The sequence below is a fragment of the Microtus pennsylvanicus genome, chromosome 13, assembly GCF_037038515.1.
Source record: "Microtus pennsylvanicus isolate mMicPen1 chromosome 13, mMicPen1.hap1, whole genome shotgun sequence".
Lineage (NCBI taxonomy): Eukaryota > Metazoa > Chordata > Mammalia > Rodentia > Cricetidae > Microtus > Microtus pennsylvanicus.
Window position 1 is genome coordinate 70,307,044 of NC_134591.1, and position 16,671 is coordinate 70,323,714.

Consider the following 16,671-nt stretch of genomic DNA (forward strand, 5'->3'; position numbering starts at 1 on the left):
GTGCCTTGGTTTCTTCAGCTTTGGTGTGGGGTTAGTGGGAGTTCTATGTCAGAGGACTATAGGAGAATTAAATTAATTGCCTCACATCAAAAGCTTGGGACCGTGCCCTGGTATGCTGCAGGCCCTGGTGACCCTCAGCAAGACTGGATTTTATAGCTCCTGCAAGAATGTCTAACTCCTGCCAAGTACTTCCTGATGCAGGCCCAGGGGGCTGCCCCATCTGTAACAACTTTTACAGTCCTTGTGGGGAGCCAGCCAGGTGATTTGTTCAGCCCAGGGCATACAGCCGTTCAATGGCACCCTGATTCAACCGTGTCATCCAGCCTGTGTGTTGCTTTCTTTCTTTTCTTTTTTTTTCCCCAAGACAAAGTCTCACCACGTAGCTTAGGCTGTCTTAGAACTCTCTATGTAGACCAGACTGGCCTTGAACTCACAGAGATCTGCCTGCCTCTGCCTCCCTAGTGCTGGGATTAAAGGTGTGCGCCACCACACCTGATTTGTGTCTTATTTACTTGAGGCCCAATTCAGAATCCCAGATCCCCTCCTTCCCAGCTTTAACTAGAAAGAGCTCTTAGGGCGGGCTGGGGTGGGGGCTGCACACCGTTTGCAGGTAAATCACTCATACACACACGTATGAGGACAGACAAGAGCATTGGTGTCCTGCCCTATCACTGCCAACCTTAATCCCTTCAAACAGACTCTCTCATGGAACCCGGGGCTAAGCTGATGGCCAGCAAGCCTAGTGACAGAGCGCTTTTGCCTAGCGTACACGAGGGGGGGTATTTGATTGGTGAGTCTGTGCTTGATATCTTGCTCTTCTTGAGCTATTCCTGCAGTCAGTGTGGGATCTGACTTCGGCTGACAGGGACACACCAACCGAAGTTCATGCCCAGTCGTCTAGAGGAGGTGTGTGGCCAGCGACTGCCCGTCTGATGGTGTCGGTTGCCATTGTGTCTAATCAGATGGCAAAGTCCATAGCAGTGACAAAGCCACCGTTTAGATTTATAGTTCTCAGGATTTCAGCATCCGAGGAGAAGGAAGAAAGTATCTTCTTAGCTATGACTCAGAGCAGAGTAGACGTCTCCCCTTGGGTCCTCGATGTGGAAATTCACCCAGACACCTGAAATCATTGCGAGAGTAAAATGCCGTGATAATCAGCAAAGATAAGGGGGCCTATCCACCTTACAGGGAAAGCGGTTCCTAAGATGGGTGCACCTGCGGAAACCAACAGCCCACGGAGGCGAATGTCAGAGAGAGCGCTTGCGCTGAGATGGCTCAGCATGTGCAGGCATCTGCTGCCAAGCCTGACAACCTGGGACCCAAACCCTGGGACCCATGTGGTAGAAGCAGAGAACTGATTCCCGCAAGTTATCCTCAGGCCTCCAGTTATACATATACATACATAAACATACACACAAACATATATACATACAGTAAACATTAATGAAAACTTGAAAACATAAAATAATTATTTTGTTTTTAAAAGAAAAGGTGGCTGTAGAGTTGGGTCAGAAGATAAAAGCACTGACTGCTCTTCCAGAGGACCCAGGTTCAGTTCCCAGCACCCACAAGGCGGCTGCTGACTGGCTGTAACTCCAGTGCTAGCTCTGTTGCCCTCTTCTGGTCTCCACGGGTATTGCATACATCTGATGCACAAACTATATGGAGACAAACACACAAAATAAAATAATAGTTTTTTTTTTTAAAGAAAGACAATTTCACCTTTTCCAGTCCAAAAAAATGTTTTCAAACACATAAATAATAACATGGAGGAAGCTGTGGGGGTCAGAGCATCTCATGTGTGCCGTCTCTGCAGGGCTGCTCTGGTGCAGCTTCATGCATTTGAGTCACACAGACCTCAGGGACCCTATTGATTTAGCTGTCACTCTACTCCATCCAACTCAGCTGAGCCTGCTGACCATCTGGTACCGTTATCAAATGGATGTCACCATGGGAACACTCTAGAAGCCAGCAGTGCCAACTCACGTCAATGGCACTAACTTCAAAACTGCACTAGGTTCTTAGTAAAATACATTAGTAATAATTATGAACATCCTATTTATTTATTTACTTGAGACGGGCCTCACTATATAAGCCGTGGCTGGCCTGGAGCTTGCCATGTAGACCAGAGTGGCCTCAAGCTCTTAAACGTTTTCTGACACTTCCCGTCTGTTCTCTTATTCCACGAGTTTCTAACGGGATGGTGACTGGCTTGTACCCCACCCACATGCTTCCATTTGCCCTGTGTCCCTCTGGTTTTTATAAGTGGTAGGGGAGCTATGTCACTGCAGCAAAGCAGTCAGCACTTTCTGGAATGATTGGTTTTGTTCAAGAAACATCCCAGGGCCGGGGAGATGTCTCAGATGCTGTGTCAGCGTGAGAACCTGGGTCGGATCCCCGGCACCCATGTGAAAAGCCCAGACGTGGCAGCGTGAGCCTCCAGCCCAGTGCTTGGGATAAGGACTGGGTGGAGACAGGAGGATCCCTGAAACTCACCAGCCAGCTGCTGTCACTGCACCGTGAGCTGCAGCTCCACAGAGAGACCCTGACTCAAAAACTAAGGTGGAGAGCAATTGAGGAGGACACCGGATGTCAACCTCTGGCCTCCACATGCACCCAATAGACACACGCTTCTGAACACGTATGCACTCATATCCAAAGAAACCTGCCCTGAACACGCCCATGCCCAGGAAAAACTTCAGAGGGAAGAGAGCTAGGAAGGGAGAAGCCAGCAGTGCTGGGCCCCCGCACCCTGGCTCTCAGCATACAGCAGCTCCTTAGTCCATGACTGTCGTGTGGAGATGCCACTGACTTCACGCCACTCCGTTGTTCCCCACTATGTGTTCTCAGCCACTAGAATGTCTCGCTCAGTTCTTCCGCTGCACCAGAAGCCAGTCATTTCCAGGTCTCCTGTTTAACGACAAGGTCATTAATGAAGGGTCAAAGTGTAGGAGGAAGTGATGATTACAAGGAGACAGACGGTAACAGCAACAAACACATTGACCGGTGACAGTAAGCCAGTCACCTTGGCCAGTCACCTCCCGCAGGCCTTTTGACGCTCCCCGCCCCACCCCCAGGGTGTTTGCCCACGGAAGAGATTCAGGTGTAACCTATACAGAGTCACACGCTCGCTCCGTGAAGTGGGGAGATCTTGCTGCTGGAACAGCAATAAACCTCTTCTTGGCAAAATATGGGAAGTTCACAGTGTGAGTCTGGTGTTGAGGAAGCACTCACTAAATATTAACCGTTTCTCGTCATTTATGGTCGCTCCACGTTTTGTTGTCCAAATTCCAGCTTCAGTTCAGAGTTCTCTTGTAATGGCCTCTCCACCCACCCTCCACCGCTCTTCTTGCCTCTGATCACCTTAAAGCAGCCAAGGGCTAAAGGTCCGCTGGGAAAACTGAGTGTCTAGACTCTGAGCACTCGAGACCGCCATTCTCAGAGGGGCTGGTGATGGCCACTCAGTCAGTGGTGTGCTCGCCTAACATCCTCAGAACCCTGGGCTCGACACCCGTACCACATAAACTGAACATAGTGGTATGTGCCTGTGATTTCAGCACTTGGAAAACAGAGGCAGAAGGACCCTAAGTTCCAGGTTATTCTCAGCTAACAGCCTGCCAGGGCCTTGAGACCCTCTCAAAGAACTACAAACTAGATTACAAAATCCCCAACCTCTGTCATTGCAGATGCCTTCTTACCCTTGGCTGGGTTTATAGTATCTGTGTTTTGAGTCTGGACCAATCCAGCTGTTGCCACAAAGCCACCATTATCCATACAGATGTTTCACTAGCCCATCCCACAAGTAATTGCTGTGGAGGAGATGGGTTTTCCAAAATCCCCAGGGGAGGTGGATTCTGCTGGCAAGGTGAGGGTACATGCTGTACTCATTCTGGGTCCACCTGTTCTGTGAAAGCCATTCTATGTTTCTCTTGCTGTTATTATTATTATTATTATTGTTGTCTTTTCATTATTTAAATTGCACCCATTAGGATGGATCTGCAGGGTAAGTAGTTTGCCCCATTCACTGAGATTTCCCCCAGTCGCTGATGGTCCAGGGCCTGCCTACCATTGATCTAGGGTTTGGGGGTTGGTGAGGTGGGAGATCTCAAGGGCTCCTGACCCGTAACTAGCCATAGACCAGCCTCTTCTCTCCAGGACCGCAGAGGCATCCCGGAAGAAGAAAGAAAAACGGAGGAAGTGGAAACGCTATCTCCTGATAGGCCTGGCCACAGTTGGAGGCGGGACAGTGATCGGTGAGGCCTGCTATAGGGGTTTGCTCATGGTCTGTGTCTCAGTGAGGCGGTGGCCCCAGCACGTGATAGGCACTCAGCTCAGTAGTAAATACACTCATTAACACTGATAGAAGCTGCCCGAGAATGGTGGTGCAAGCCTGTAATCCCAGCACTTGGAGATGGACACAGAAGGATCAGGAGTTCAAGGTCATCCTTGGCTGCCTAGAATGTCTGAGGCCACCCTGAGCTATATAAGTATGTTTCCAAAAATAATAAATTAATTAATTAATTAATTAAAGGCACTGCTAGAAGCTTCCACAGAAGGCAGTGGGCAGCTCATGGGAAAAGAACCCATTAATCCTAACTGAGCTCTAACCTTGCAGGTGTGACTGGGGGGCTAGCTGCCCCCCTTGTTGCTGCGGGAGCTGCGACAATCATTGGCAGTGCTGGGGCAGCCGCACTGGGCTCGGTGGCTGGCATTGCTGTTATGACCTCATTGTTCGGTGCAGCTGGAGCTGGCCTGACAGGTAAGGTGGAAAGGGAACAGGAAGTTGGAAAGGATTCTTATCCAGCATGACTCAGCCAGAAGGATACCCTAGGTGGCATCCTGAGGGGATGAGGAGATGTGGCTTTGCCCCTTCTGAGCCCCACCAAGGTAGACTTGCAGACAGATGTCTCAGAAGTTGCTGGACTTAAATTCAGCACAGCCAGGGTCAGGACAAAGTTTGACAAACGAATTTTTCCCACGGGCACCCCGTAAGTAGCTGCTGAGAAAGAGTTCAGCCTGTTCAGCCGAGTCTATTGCCATCACCCCAGAAGTACCCAGGCACCATCCCTTGGAGGCATGAAGCTTCCTCGTGTCCTTGTCTCAGCTTTCTGTCCTCTCCCGTGCCCGTGGCCTCCAGTCACATTCTGGCACGTGGAACACTGCCAAGGCAGTCGATATCGTCTCTGTGACAATGAATTCCCAACAGGAAACATGGGACACTGCGGTGGTTCAGACATCCCTAGTCTGTGGCTCTGGTGGCCTTGGGCAGTGTCCTAGTGTCCTCTGATCAGGACAGTGGTGGTACCCGTCTTAAAGGGCTCACAGATGCGACGCATTTGTCCAGGAGCTGAGCATATGTCACAAGTGATCGTTTCTGTGTCCTTAGGGTACAAGATGAAGAAGCGAGTCGGGGCCATTGAGGAGTTCATGTTCCTGCCTCTGACAGAAGGCAGGCAGCTGCACATCACCATTGCCATCACGGGCTGGCTTGGATCCGGCATATACCGTGAGGACCGGGGTGGGGAGGGACGCAGGCTGGAACAGCTAGCTCTTCCTGTGTGTCTCTAAGGGGTGGACGTGGGAGGCTCTTTTCATAGAGGGGGAAATAGATTCAGAAGTAAGAAAACCATCTTCTACCCTCCACTTGTGCGCCCAACCACCCATTATCCACGTCAGAATTCACCCATTCATTTATCCAGCCAGCAATGACTGTAGATGGCCCATCCTCCACCCACCATTACCCACCATCCTTCAACCTCACCCACAATTTATAAATGCCAGCCTTACCACGTGCCCCACAGAAAGCCAAGCCCTCGATAGTCAACGGGAGCAATGCAGCCATTTTCTATGCTCTTGCAGAATACAAGAGAGGGTGCAGAGAGACCAAGTTACAGGAACTTGGGGGCTGGGAGAGTACACTTGTCTTTGGTCTGTCAGAAGGGCCATAGAAGAGGCATGGGGTTGGAACCCCAAGGGCCAGAGGAGGAAAGCAAGGAGCTGAGTCAAGAGGGGTGCTATTTAAACGCCTGTACCAGGGGCCGGAGCAGGTGCATGCCCTGCCACAGACAGAAACAAGGGGGATCAGATCGGCTGCCCTGCTGGGCTCCGAAGACAGAGGACTATAGGGAGGGGAGGATGGAGCAGATGGCCACAGTGAGCCTTGGTCTCCTGGTCCTCATTCAAGGTCATTTCCATGATATAGGTGAGGAAATGAAGGCCTCTTCCTACTCCAGAACTCCAACTTCCGTATTCTTTCCCAGCTGGTGTTTCTGGAGTCTAGATGCTGCCAGCTCACGGGGCCTCCATGTTAGTCCCCTGCGTGTTGGCAGATTGATGTTGGCCTTCTGGGAGAGGCGAAGGAATATTTACTTTGGAATAATTCACTTCTCTTACATATCTCACACCTTCCCACTTCATAGATGAGCAGAGTGAGGTTCAAGGTCAGATGGTGATGTTCCCAGGGTCCCCTAGATCTTAAAGAGGGCAGGAGTTGGGATTGGAAGCCATCTCTGGACACACTCATAGGGGAGCAGTGTGCTCATCTGCCCGACTGACTGCAGCTGATTGAGAACAGGGCGAACCCTCAGGAGCAAGAGGCCCCTCTCGCTGTCAGTCTGATCCAGTGGGCGGAGCATCAGCTGCCACAGACAATAGCGGATGCTGCCTATATCTACCTGTGTTCTCCTCAGGCACATTCAGCGCCCCGTGGACGACCCTAGCCCGCAGCCAGGAGCAGTACTGCCTGGCGTGGGAAGCCAAGTACCTGATGGAGCTGGGCAACGCCCTAGAGACCATCCTCAGCGGCCTCGCTAACATGGTGGCCCAGGAGGCTCTCAAGTACACCGTGCTCTCTGGTAAGCATCCCTCCCTGACTAACCATGGTATGACGCAAGTCCTCGAATGCTTGTGACCCAAGGGAGCCTGGCACCATGTTAGAGATAAAGGGTGCAGATCAAACCTAGGGCCTTATGCATGCCAAGCAAACATTCCACCAATCAGCCTCGCTAGCACTGTGTTTGCATTTTTCTTGTTTTTATTTTGGGTGGAGAGGGGAAAAAAAAATCACAGCTTTCTTGTACATTTGGAGTCCAGACAAATGGCCGCAGCAATATCAATCTTCAACTAGGTTCTTTTTATTATAATCAAAAACAGTTTTTAAATTGAAATATATTTTGACCATAGCCTTCCCCTCCCCCAAGTTTGTGTTTACTTTTTATCTCTAGGCAGGGTTTCATTAACTGGGTCCAGGCAGACCTTAAGCTTGCAATCCTCCTGCCTCGGCTTTTTCCTCTGTGAAAAGTTTGTGGCTTTTGTGCCAAGAGACTAGGCAACAGCCAATTAACTGCATAATGTATCAATTGGCTGTTGCTGCATAACAGGTCACTCCCGACCTCATGGCACACTGATGCTTTAGCTCAGGAGAGGCAAGGCTAGAGCTTGCTCATCTCACCTGGGTCTGCTGATAGATCGGCAGCTCAGCCAACTGTCCATGACACAGGCCAGCTTGTCTCAGGCAACTTGAACAGCTTGACTCTGTTCCGTGTGTCTCACCTCCTGAAGAGACCAACCTAGCCCACAGCAGTGGGAGACACACAGCAGAGGTGGGCCCTAGGCTAGTGCAAGCCTCACCCCTGCAGTCTCTTTGCCCTACCCAAGTCACATGACCTGGGTAGGATGGTGGATCTAGAATACTGAATGGGGTACCTAGATGGGGCTGTCTTTGGAATCTCCCAGTGATGTGTGCTTGGACAGAGATGTAGTTTGTGTGCAGAAATGCTTGGTTCAAGTCTCCCCCTTTGCAAGTTAGAGGAAACCTTTCAGATTCCTGGCTCTACAGACTCATATGCATTTACTAGAGCATCCATCGGCCACACTACCTTAGCAAGGCTCCCCGCTTCCCCAGGTATCGTGGCTGCCCTGACCTGGCCGGCCTCCCTCCTCAGTGTCGCCAACGTCATTGACAACCCCTGGGGGGTATGTCTCCACCGGTCCGCGGAGGTTGGCAAGCACCTGGCACACATCCTCCTCTCACGACAGCAGGTACCCGGGGACGGTGATGGCGGAGTGGGCGGGGAGGCAGACGGCGGAAGCTTGTATACCGACGCATGGGCCATGTATGCGGATGGGAGCCCCAACAATAAGTCGGTTGGAAGCAGCCCCGCAGCTTTGGGGGGAAAAGTCGTCTTTCCTGCCACTCAACTTCAAATCAGGGCAGTTTCCTAGGAAACTCAAAACCACCTGTGAGCGCAGCTCCAAGAAATCCAACTCCTTCTTTCAGCCTCCTCGGGCCCCTGCACCCACATGGCATACATACGCATATACACATAAATAAAATAAATCTTTAAAAAAAAAGTAGCTTTAAAGTAAAATTTGGATCAGGGCCAGAGAGATTTGATAAAAACCGTTGCCCCCAGAACCTACATTCACTAAACAAGCCAGATGTGGTGGTACACACCTTTAATCCCATCACCGGGAAGGTGGAAACAAGGGGCTCCCGGGGGCTCACTGCCCACCAAGACTAGCCAAATCAGAGCGCCCCCCCCTGCCTGTGAGAGACCCTGCCTCATAAAACAAGGTAGGCAGTTTTGGCAGGAATGGCATTCAGTGTTGACCTCTGGCCAGCACACACACACATACACATACATACATACATGCATACATGTAAACACACATACACAAACATACACACACATGTATACACACATGCACAAACATACACACACATACCTTCAAGGTGAAAGTTTACTTTTGCTGGAGAAGCCTAGAGCATGTTGGGCAATCTGATGCTGCATGAGCCCTGGGAGAGAGGCCTCTTGCCTTGAGCAGGAAGTCGGCAGGAAGTCAAGGCCTCGCAATTGTTGCCCTGGGTATGGCAGCAATAACTTGACTTCCTACCCCAGGATGACAGTACTTGAGCTCCAGCAGGCAGGAGAAAGGAGGAGCTGAAGAAGAAGCCAGGTGCCATACCGCCTCTAGGTGTCCGCTCCCTGGCCAGAGACTAGTCACATGCTCACACTTCACTGCCCCCAGAGCCAGGAAATCCAGTCTTTATTCTGAAAAGGCATGTAGCCAGCTGAAATTCAATTACTGTGGACAAAGGGGAGAGTAGATACCGAGAGACCCAGCAGTTTCTGCCAACCTGGGAAACTGCCAACTCCAGCCAACCCCTGTATCTTTTCCTCCCAAAATGAAAAAGAAAACCAGAGTAGCTCTTTGGCAGATCTGGCTGGAAGGCAAAGACCAAAGCAGCATTGGCTAAACAAGGTGGAACTTTATCATCTCCCATGTAGCAGTCTGGGTGTCAACGACCAAGGAAGGTGATGGGTCTTAGCATCCTCACCTCACACGTACTCTCCTCACAGTGTGGAGAGCAGACTTCTGGCCTCACAGGCTGCCTTTGTTCTGGATACTGCAAGCAAGTATCCATTTCCTAGCCTTCTGGGGCTCCCAGAGGCCTCTGTCCTCCTCTGCTGGTTGACCCTCCTCCATCTTCAAAGCTAGTGATGTCTGGTGTGTCCACAGGCAGCTTCCTCTTTGCTCCTCCTCCCTTCTGCCTGGCTCCTGCACTCCTTTGACTCCTGTGTCCCTCTGATTGCTGAATCCTTCTGCCTCCTGCAACCCTCTTTATTTGTTTAGTTTTGGTTGAGATAGTGTCTCTCTCTGTAGGCCAGGCTGCACTAGAATTCACAGTGTAGCCCAGGCTGGCCTCGAACTCCTAGCAGTCACCCAGCTTCAGCTGCCTGTCACAAGTGTGAGCCACTACACCAGCTAAGCTTCTTGACTAGGTCACATCTGCAAAGTCCCTGTCTTAGTTAGTGTCCTGTTGCTGTGAAGAGACACCATGACCAAAACAACTCTTATAAAACATTTAACTGGAGCTGGTTTACAGTTTCAGAAGTTTAGTGCATTATTATCATGGTGGTGAGAAGCATGGTGGCATGCAGGCAGACATAGTATGGGAGAGTAGCTGAGAGTTCTACATCTTGAACTATAAGCAGCAGGAGACTATGAACCACACTGGAGGTAGCTTGAGCATAGGAGACCTCAAAGCCCACCCCCATGGTGACACACTTCTTCCAACAAGGTTACACCTACTCCAACAAGGCCACACCTCCTAATAGTGCCACTCTGCATGGGACAAACAGTCAAACACATGAGTATATGGTGGCCACACCTATTCAAACCACCATAGTCCCTCTCCTGGATATTAGGTGACATTCCCAGGTTCTGGGATCTAAGATGTGCACACCTCAGCAGAAGCTGTTACTCTGTTTTAGTTACTTTCTACTGCCGTGACAAGACACCATGACCAAGGAAATATAAAAGAAAGCATTTGATTTGAAGCTCCCAGTTCCGGAGGGTTAGGCAGGCAAGCAGGCATGGTGTTGAAGCAGTAGCTGAGGGCTCACATCTCAGTCCGCAAGCATGAGACAGAGAGAGCTAACTGGGAATGGTGCAGGCTTTTTAAACCTCAAAGTCCACCCCCAGTGACACACTTCCTTCCACAGGGCCACATCTCCTAATCTTTCCCAAACAGTTGCACCAAATGGGGACCAAACATTCAAATAGATGAGCCTTTGGGGGCCGTTCTCATTCAAATCTCCACACTGTCTTCTGGGAGCCTGGGCTCCTCTAGTCACGGGCCTCTTTTGCTAAGCACTGGTGTCTCTGTGCCTGAGGGCATCCCCCACCATCGTGTGCACAGTACAGACTTTCAGAGGTCGGAACATAGAAATGAAAGACATTTCCCAGAAGTTGAAGCTGTCCCTGGTCTTCAGCCTCCTGGCCAGGACTCCCACCCTGGGAACACCCTTAACTACAAAGGACTTCTAGAAGTTTCCTCTCTGGCTGCCTGCCTGCCTAGAAAGAATCAGGACAGAGAGAGAAAGGACCCTAAGATGATCGGCAACTTTGAACACCTGCTCCTTTGCCTCCTGTGTACAGCTGGACCCTGCTACCCAATTTATTTTTCTTTAGCATGTTCCATGCCTTATCGTTTCTCCAGGCTCCCCAGTCAATATCCTATCGTTTCCTATCCAGAAAAACAAAGTTCCCTGTAGGGGAATGTGTTAAAGCTGTAAGGTTGCAGAAATATCCTGACTTATTGAGAAGCTAGGCTATACTTGGAGCCGCAATAGGACAGCTCTGAAGGGTAGAGCCGCAATAGGACAACTCAGCCTTGGAGGACAGGTGTCCTGACTATCAGGAAGCCAGGCTACCTGAAGCTGTGGTGTGTTGGGTGATGGTCTCCTCGCAGGATATAGCAGTCCAGCTCTTCTCCTGGATAGTGGCTACAGCTGAACTCCGCTCTGATGTTCCCTTAAGGGAACATCCTAACAGAGCTTTCCCCTTCTTCCCCAGACTAAGATGTTACTTCTTTTGCTAACACTCTGCTAAAGGGGAAGCCCCTGCAGAAATACAGTACTCTCCGGCTCTGGCGAAAAGTTGTTACTTTTTCTCTGCTCGGTCTTGCTCAGCTCTCCTTAAGGAGAGTTCTAGAAAAGTTCTTCTGTTCTGCTCCATCTTGCTCAGGCCCCCTAAGGGGGCGTCTCATCAAGGTTTTTCAGCTCAGTTCCTTAAGGGATATCCCAGCCAGTTCTATTCTGTGCCGATGAATGAAGATCGTCACCTAAGACTCTTTCAAGAAAGGGATTTATTTGAGAAGGAGTCCAGGAGTGGCTGCCTCTGCCAGGGAGGAATAAGAGGTGGCCTCTAACTGAACAGGCAGAGAGACTTATATAGGGCTTCTTAGGGGTGGAGTTTTACCAGGGAGAAGAGGGATTGGTTCGTTTTTCCATGCTCAGGGATTGGTTAGTTTAGTTGATCAGGGGCAGAGGTGGCTCTGACTTCATGGCCAAACTGTGTTTCTTTCACTGGTCCTTTTTAGCTTTTTGACTCTAATCATAGGACCAGGGCATATTTCTTTCACCGGCTCTGATTCTAGGGACAAAGTGTGTTTCTTTGACACTAGTTTCAGAGTCAGGGCATGTTTCTTTGGTCCTGGTTTCAGGGATGAAGATGTTTCTTTCCCTGGCCCTGGTCTCAGATCCAGGGTGTGTTTCTTTCACTAGCTCAGGGCTCAGAATCAGGAGGCTCAGTGATTGGTTAGTTTCCTGCTCCAGTTGTCCCTTTTACCCTACATTCCCTCTGCTGCCCTTCTGTGTTTTCCTCATCACATCACACTTGTGTCTAATCTCTCCATCCCCAGAGGGACCCCACATCACCCCAGTCCTTTGCCATAGGCAGATGAGTCTAAGAGAGTCTTTGTCATTGGCTCATTCTGTCTAGCTGGAAGATGAGCCATAGCCGATGATGGCTTGAGATGAAAGAGAATTAGCCCAGCCGGAGGCCGTCTACTCTTGTGGAAGCCAACTCCAGAGCTGCCAACTCCTGCATGCGCAAGACCCTGACACCACTGATTGATACTTCAGAGTGCAGGAACCGGGATGTTGCACACACGAGCAAGAGTTGAGGGGGAGTTTGCAGTCTGCAAGGACTGACATGCTGTAACGTCTCGAGATACCTGTGTCCTGTTTCCCCTCAGGGCCGGAGACCTGTCACCTTGGTTGGGTTCAGCCTGGGAGCCAGAGTCATCTACTTCTGTCTGCAAGAAATGGCTCAGGAACAAGGTAAGTCCCTTCATTGTCACAAACAAACACCCTTCTCAAGTCGGCCCCCAGGACCCTGGTTCTGGGCCTGGAGTCGTGAGTTTTGCACAGTATATTCCCAGTCCTTAAAATAACAGTTAAAATGAATAGTCTTTATATGGAAAGAGGGTTAGCTCTGTACATAGAGGACATGGGTGGCAGACAGCCCCATCGTGACGACAGTGATCCTGGTGCTCTGATGCATGTTCTTGAGTGGGAGTGACAGTGAGAAGCGCAAAGTCAAGGGGTCTGCAGGACCACGCTTGCCATGAGCCCAGGAGAAAGAAGCCTCCATTATCTCTTCCAGCTTCTAGTGGCTTGGCATCCCTTGGCAGTCTCTGGCTGTCCTTAGTGGTCCTTGGCTGTTGTTATCAGTTCACTGAAGTCTGTGGCATCCCTTGTTGGTCCCTGCCCCCCTCTTAATGACCCTTGGCAGTCCTTGGAGGACCTCCATGGCCCTTGGTATCCCTCGGTGGCCCTTGGCATCCCTTAGCTGCTCTTGGCCATCTTTGGTGGTTCCTGGCATGCCTTGGTGGTCCTTGCACTGTAGATTCTTTATTCAAATCTCTGTATCCATTCTACACACCACCACTTCCTGTTCCTCCTTTTCTAAGAACAGAGCCCATTCTGACCTGGGTCAGTCACAGATCATTAATTACATCTGTATAGACCCTTTTCCCAGAAAGACCTTTTTCACAAATTCTAGCTGAGAAAATCTTCTAGGCCACATTCAACCTACCATAGATATCCTGGAGAGTGTGTAAGGCCCCTGTGTCAACCTCTCTGTGCTAAAACAACCAAAGATCTGAGGGGGCTGCCAGGTGGAGGGGGGAGAGATGCCAGGTGGAGGGGAGCTGCCACTGGTGGGTGAGAGCTGCCAGACACGATGCCAGCTCTGCTCAGACCCATCTGCAGAAGCTGTGGGGGAGGCAGCTGTCTGGGGAGTGAGCTGCAAAGCTTTCTGCCACTCTTGCTGGGACACAGGCTTCCCTGCCCCCCTATCTCCTGGTAGCACATACACATGCAAGACACTGAAGACCAAAGAAAGATCTGGAAGAGAGCTCCTGCACACACAGGGCAGATAGGCTATGAAGAGCTGGAGGGGCAGCCACTGTTGCCAAGACCTGAGCACCACCCTGAGCTTCCTTTCCCCCAGTTACAGAATTGAGGGTCCTACCCCTTGTTCTGAGGAGCAAGTAGGGGTGTCCATACAGTGTTTTGGCCAATCTTTAACCCAGACAGTGCAAGGATGTCTTGGGGAGCCTTTATCATCAGTTTCTGCTCATACAGAGCTGCCCCGCTCCTTGGTCAGCCCGAGAACATGGCACAGTTGCTCCCCAGCCAGCGAGAGCAAAGAAAGATGGCGTGTCTGTCATCAGCTAGACCTGGAAAGGCCAGAATTCGTTCCAGCGCTGGCATTACCAAAACACCCTGGAAAAGTTCCGGAGCTCAGGAGTGTGGTTGGTCCATTCTTGCTCTTTGTGGACCAAATGTCTCCCCACCATCAGACTAATGGATGGATAATATGATATGGATAGATATATAGCAAGTCAATCCACCTACCTCAGGTAACTCACCTGTGATACTCTGGACTACTGGATGAATCCCTAGACAGCCACAGTGTCTCCTTTTCCTCAGCTCTTTGCCACCTCCCATGACTTTTTTGAGTCTCAACAGTTTCCCACTGCTGTGTTCTGTGTGGCTACTTTATACAGTGATCACTGCACTGCTTAACTCTCTTAGGAGAAACTTCTCAAGTGATGAAATCTTCTACATAAAAACACACACTCTAGGGGCTGGAGAGACGGCTCAGTGGTTAAGAGCACTAGCTGCTTTTCTGAGAGGTCATGAGTTCAATTCCCAGCAACCACATGGTGGCTCACAACCATCTGTAATGAGATATGGCGCCCTCTTCTGGCGTGTGGGCATACATGGAGGCAGAATGTTGTATACACAATAAATAAATAAATAGATAGATAAATAAACAAACAAACAAAAACCTCACACACTCTAAAGAGTCAAGAGGGGTGTATTGGTCAGCTTTGGTCACAGTAGCACTGCGTAACAAAGCACCCTTACACTCAGAGGGGTTTGGAAAGGGCAATGGCTGCCTATGGTTTAATTGATCTGACACAGGCTGTGTTCTGGCTGTGAAGTCAATGGCCTTGCTGCCAGCAGCTAGCTAGATTTAGGTCATTTCTGCATGTGTTTATACTGCACACCCACTGCCCTCTCCAAACCCAGACAGGAAGCACACCTGCCAAGTGAGCAGGAAATGAGCAATGCTAGAATTAGTGGAGATAAACAGCACCCCCACCACCGCAGTGGTCTGTTTCCCTGCCAACGGCATCAATTTGCTTTGGGAATGATGCCAGCTGGTGGCAGAGGTAAAGGTGATGGTGCCTGCTGCCAAGCAGAGCCTCCGCTGGAGTGCTCGCTAAGAGACCCTGGGCCCCGGATCGTAATGGACCATCCCTTTATTTTTTTTCTCTCGGTATTTGCTTTGAAAGGGTTTTAAAATTGGACAGTTGGAGGGAGAGTTCAATTGAGACTGATTCATACTGGCTGGCTCCGCCAGGAAAAAAAGCCCTAAGAACCAAAAAAATCAATTTCTGCTTCAGCTTATTTATGCATTTATTCTCCTCTTCATTCTAGAGGGACTGGAAGGGAATTAATTAAGGGCGCTGCATATTGTCTCTGCCCAGTGACCCTGGCCACACAGTCGGGGCTGAGCCAGCACGCCTGGGGCATATTTGCTAGCAATTAAAAAGCCTGCTTCTGCTGGACTCTGGGGTCCCTCCTTTCTGCCCACCCCTCCTGGCTCCCCATCCTTCTGTTGGACTCTGGGATCCCTCCTTTCTACCCACCCCTCCTGGCTCCCCGTCCTTCTGCTGGACTCTGGGGTCCCTCCTTTCTGCCCGCCCCACCAGGCTCCCCGTCCTTCTGCTGGACTCTGGGGTCCCTCCCTTCTGCCCACCCCTCCTGGCTCCCCGTCCTTCCCCATCTGCAGACTCATTCTGTCGCTCTTCCACGTCTCTTCAAGATGCAGAACAACAGGGAGAGTCCTGGGAGCAAAGCAGCATTGGTCGTAGGATTTAGAGACCTGAATTCAAGTCCAGACTCTGCTGGTTTCTGTCTGGGTGACCTTGGGCACGTCACTTCAGTGCCCAAACTTTAGGCTGATTGGTCAAATGATGCCACCGCCTATCATAGTTGTTCTGAGTTTTAACAGTTGCCTCTTGCTGACTACGGACAATGTGACAGGCCCCTGTGAAAGAAAGGCTTTGCCTGTTTTCTCTCACTGAGTAAAACCAGCAGCACTGAGAGGTAGACACTTCTATCCCCATCTTGGCTCTGGTGCAGTGAAGGCCAGAAAATATACATCAATGTGCGTAGCAGAGCTAGGGTGTGCCTAGCATGCACAAGGTCCCGAGTTCAATCCCCAATACCACAAAGAGAAGGGTGGGGTGGTATGGGAGATATAAAGCCATCTGGAAGTTTCCATGAAAAGAGAGCAGAGCCTGGATCCAGAAGTGCTCATAGCCAAGCCTGCATCCAAATCTAACTGTGCTGTTCCCAGCTGAGTAAGCAAATTCCACATTTAGTCTCTGGAGAAAAAGGTCCAGGGATGCTTGCTTCACGGGACTAGCCACATGATGAAGTGGAAATGCATCTCTAAAGAAGTTAGGTACATGGCTGGCCAGGAAGCAGTAGCCATGCAGGAGCTTAGGCTAAGGTCATTATTACCCTGTGTCTCAACACTTCTGTAGCTGTGATAGTTACCATACCAAAAGCAACTTCCGGGGCGTGGGGAGGGTTTACTTTACCTTACACTTTATAGCATATCCATCTCTGAGAGAAGCCAAGGCAGGAACCCAAGCAGGGCAGGAACCTGGAGTCAGGAACTGATGCAGAGGCCATGGAGGGGTGCTGCTTCCTGGCTTGCTCAGCATGGCTTGCTCAACCTGCTTTCTTAGAGAGCCCAGGAGCGGTACCACCCACAATGGGCTGAGCCCTCCCACAC

The 16,671-nt window shown here is 50.5% G+C and overlaps 1 protein-coding gene across 7 annotated transcripts in view; it reads left to right on the forward strand.

Annotated features, from left to right (window-relative positions):
- Nucleotides 1-16,671, forward strand: part of Tmco4 (transmembrane and coiled-coil domains 4) — a 68,454-nt gene that overhangs the window by 36,235 nt on the left and 15,548 nt on the right. For all 7 annotated transcript variants that reach the window (XM_075945734.1, XM_075945733.1, XM_075945727.1 and 4 more), the window contains 6 exons: nt 4,156-4,253; nt 4,616-4,759; nt 5,387-5,506; nt 6,690-6,854; nt 7,904-8,040; nt 12,545-12,629. In XM_075945734.1, coding sequence (XP_075801849.1) covers nt 4,156-4,253; nt 4,616-4,759; nt 5,387-5,506; nt 6,690-6,854; nt 7,904-8,040; nt 12,545-12,629 — 749 coding nt within the window. The remainder of the gene's footprint in view (nt 1-4,155; nt 4,254-4,615; nt 4,760-5,386; nt 5,507-6,689; nt 6,855-7,903; nt 8,041-12,544; nt 12,630-16,671) is intronic.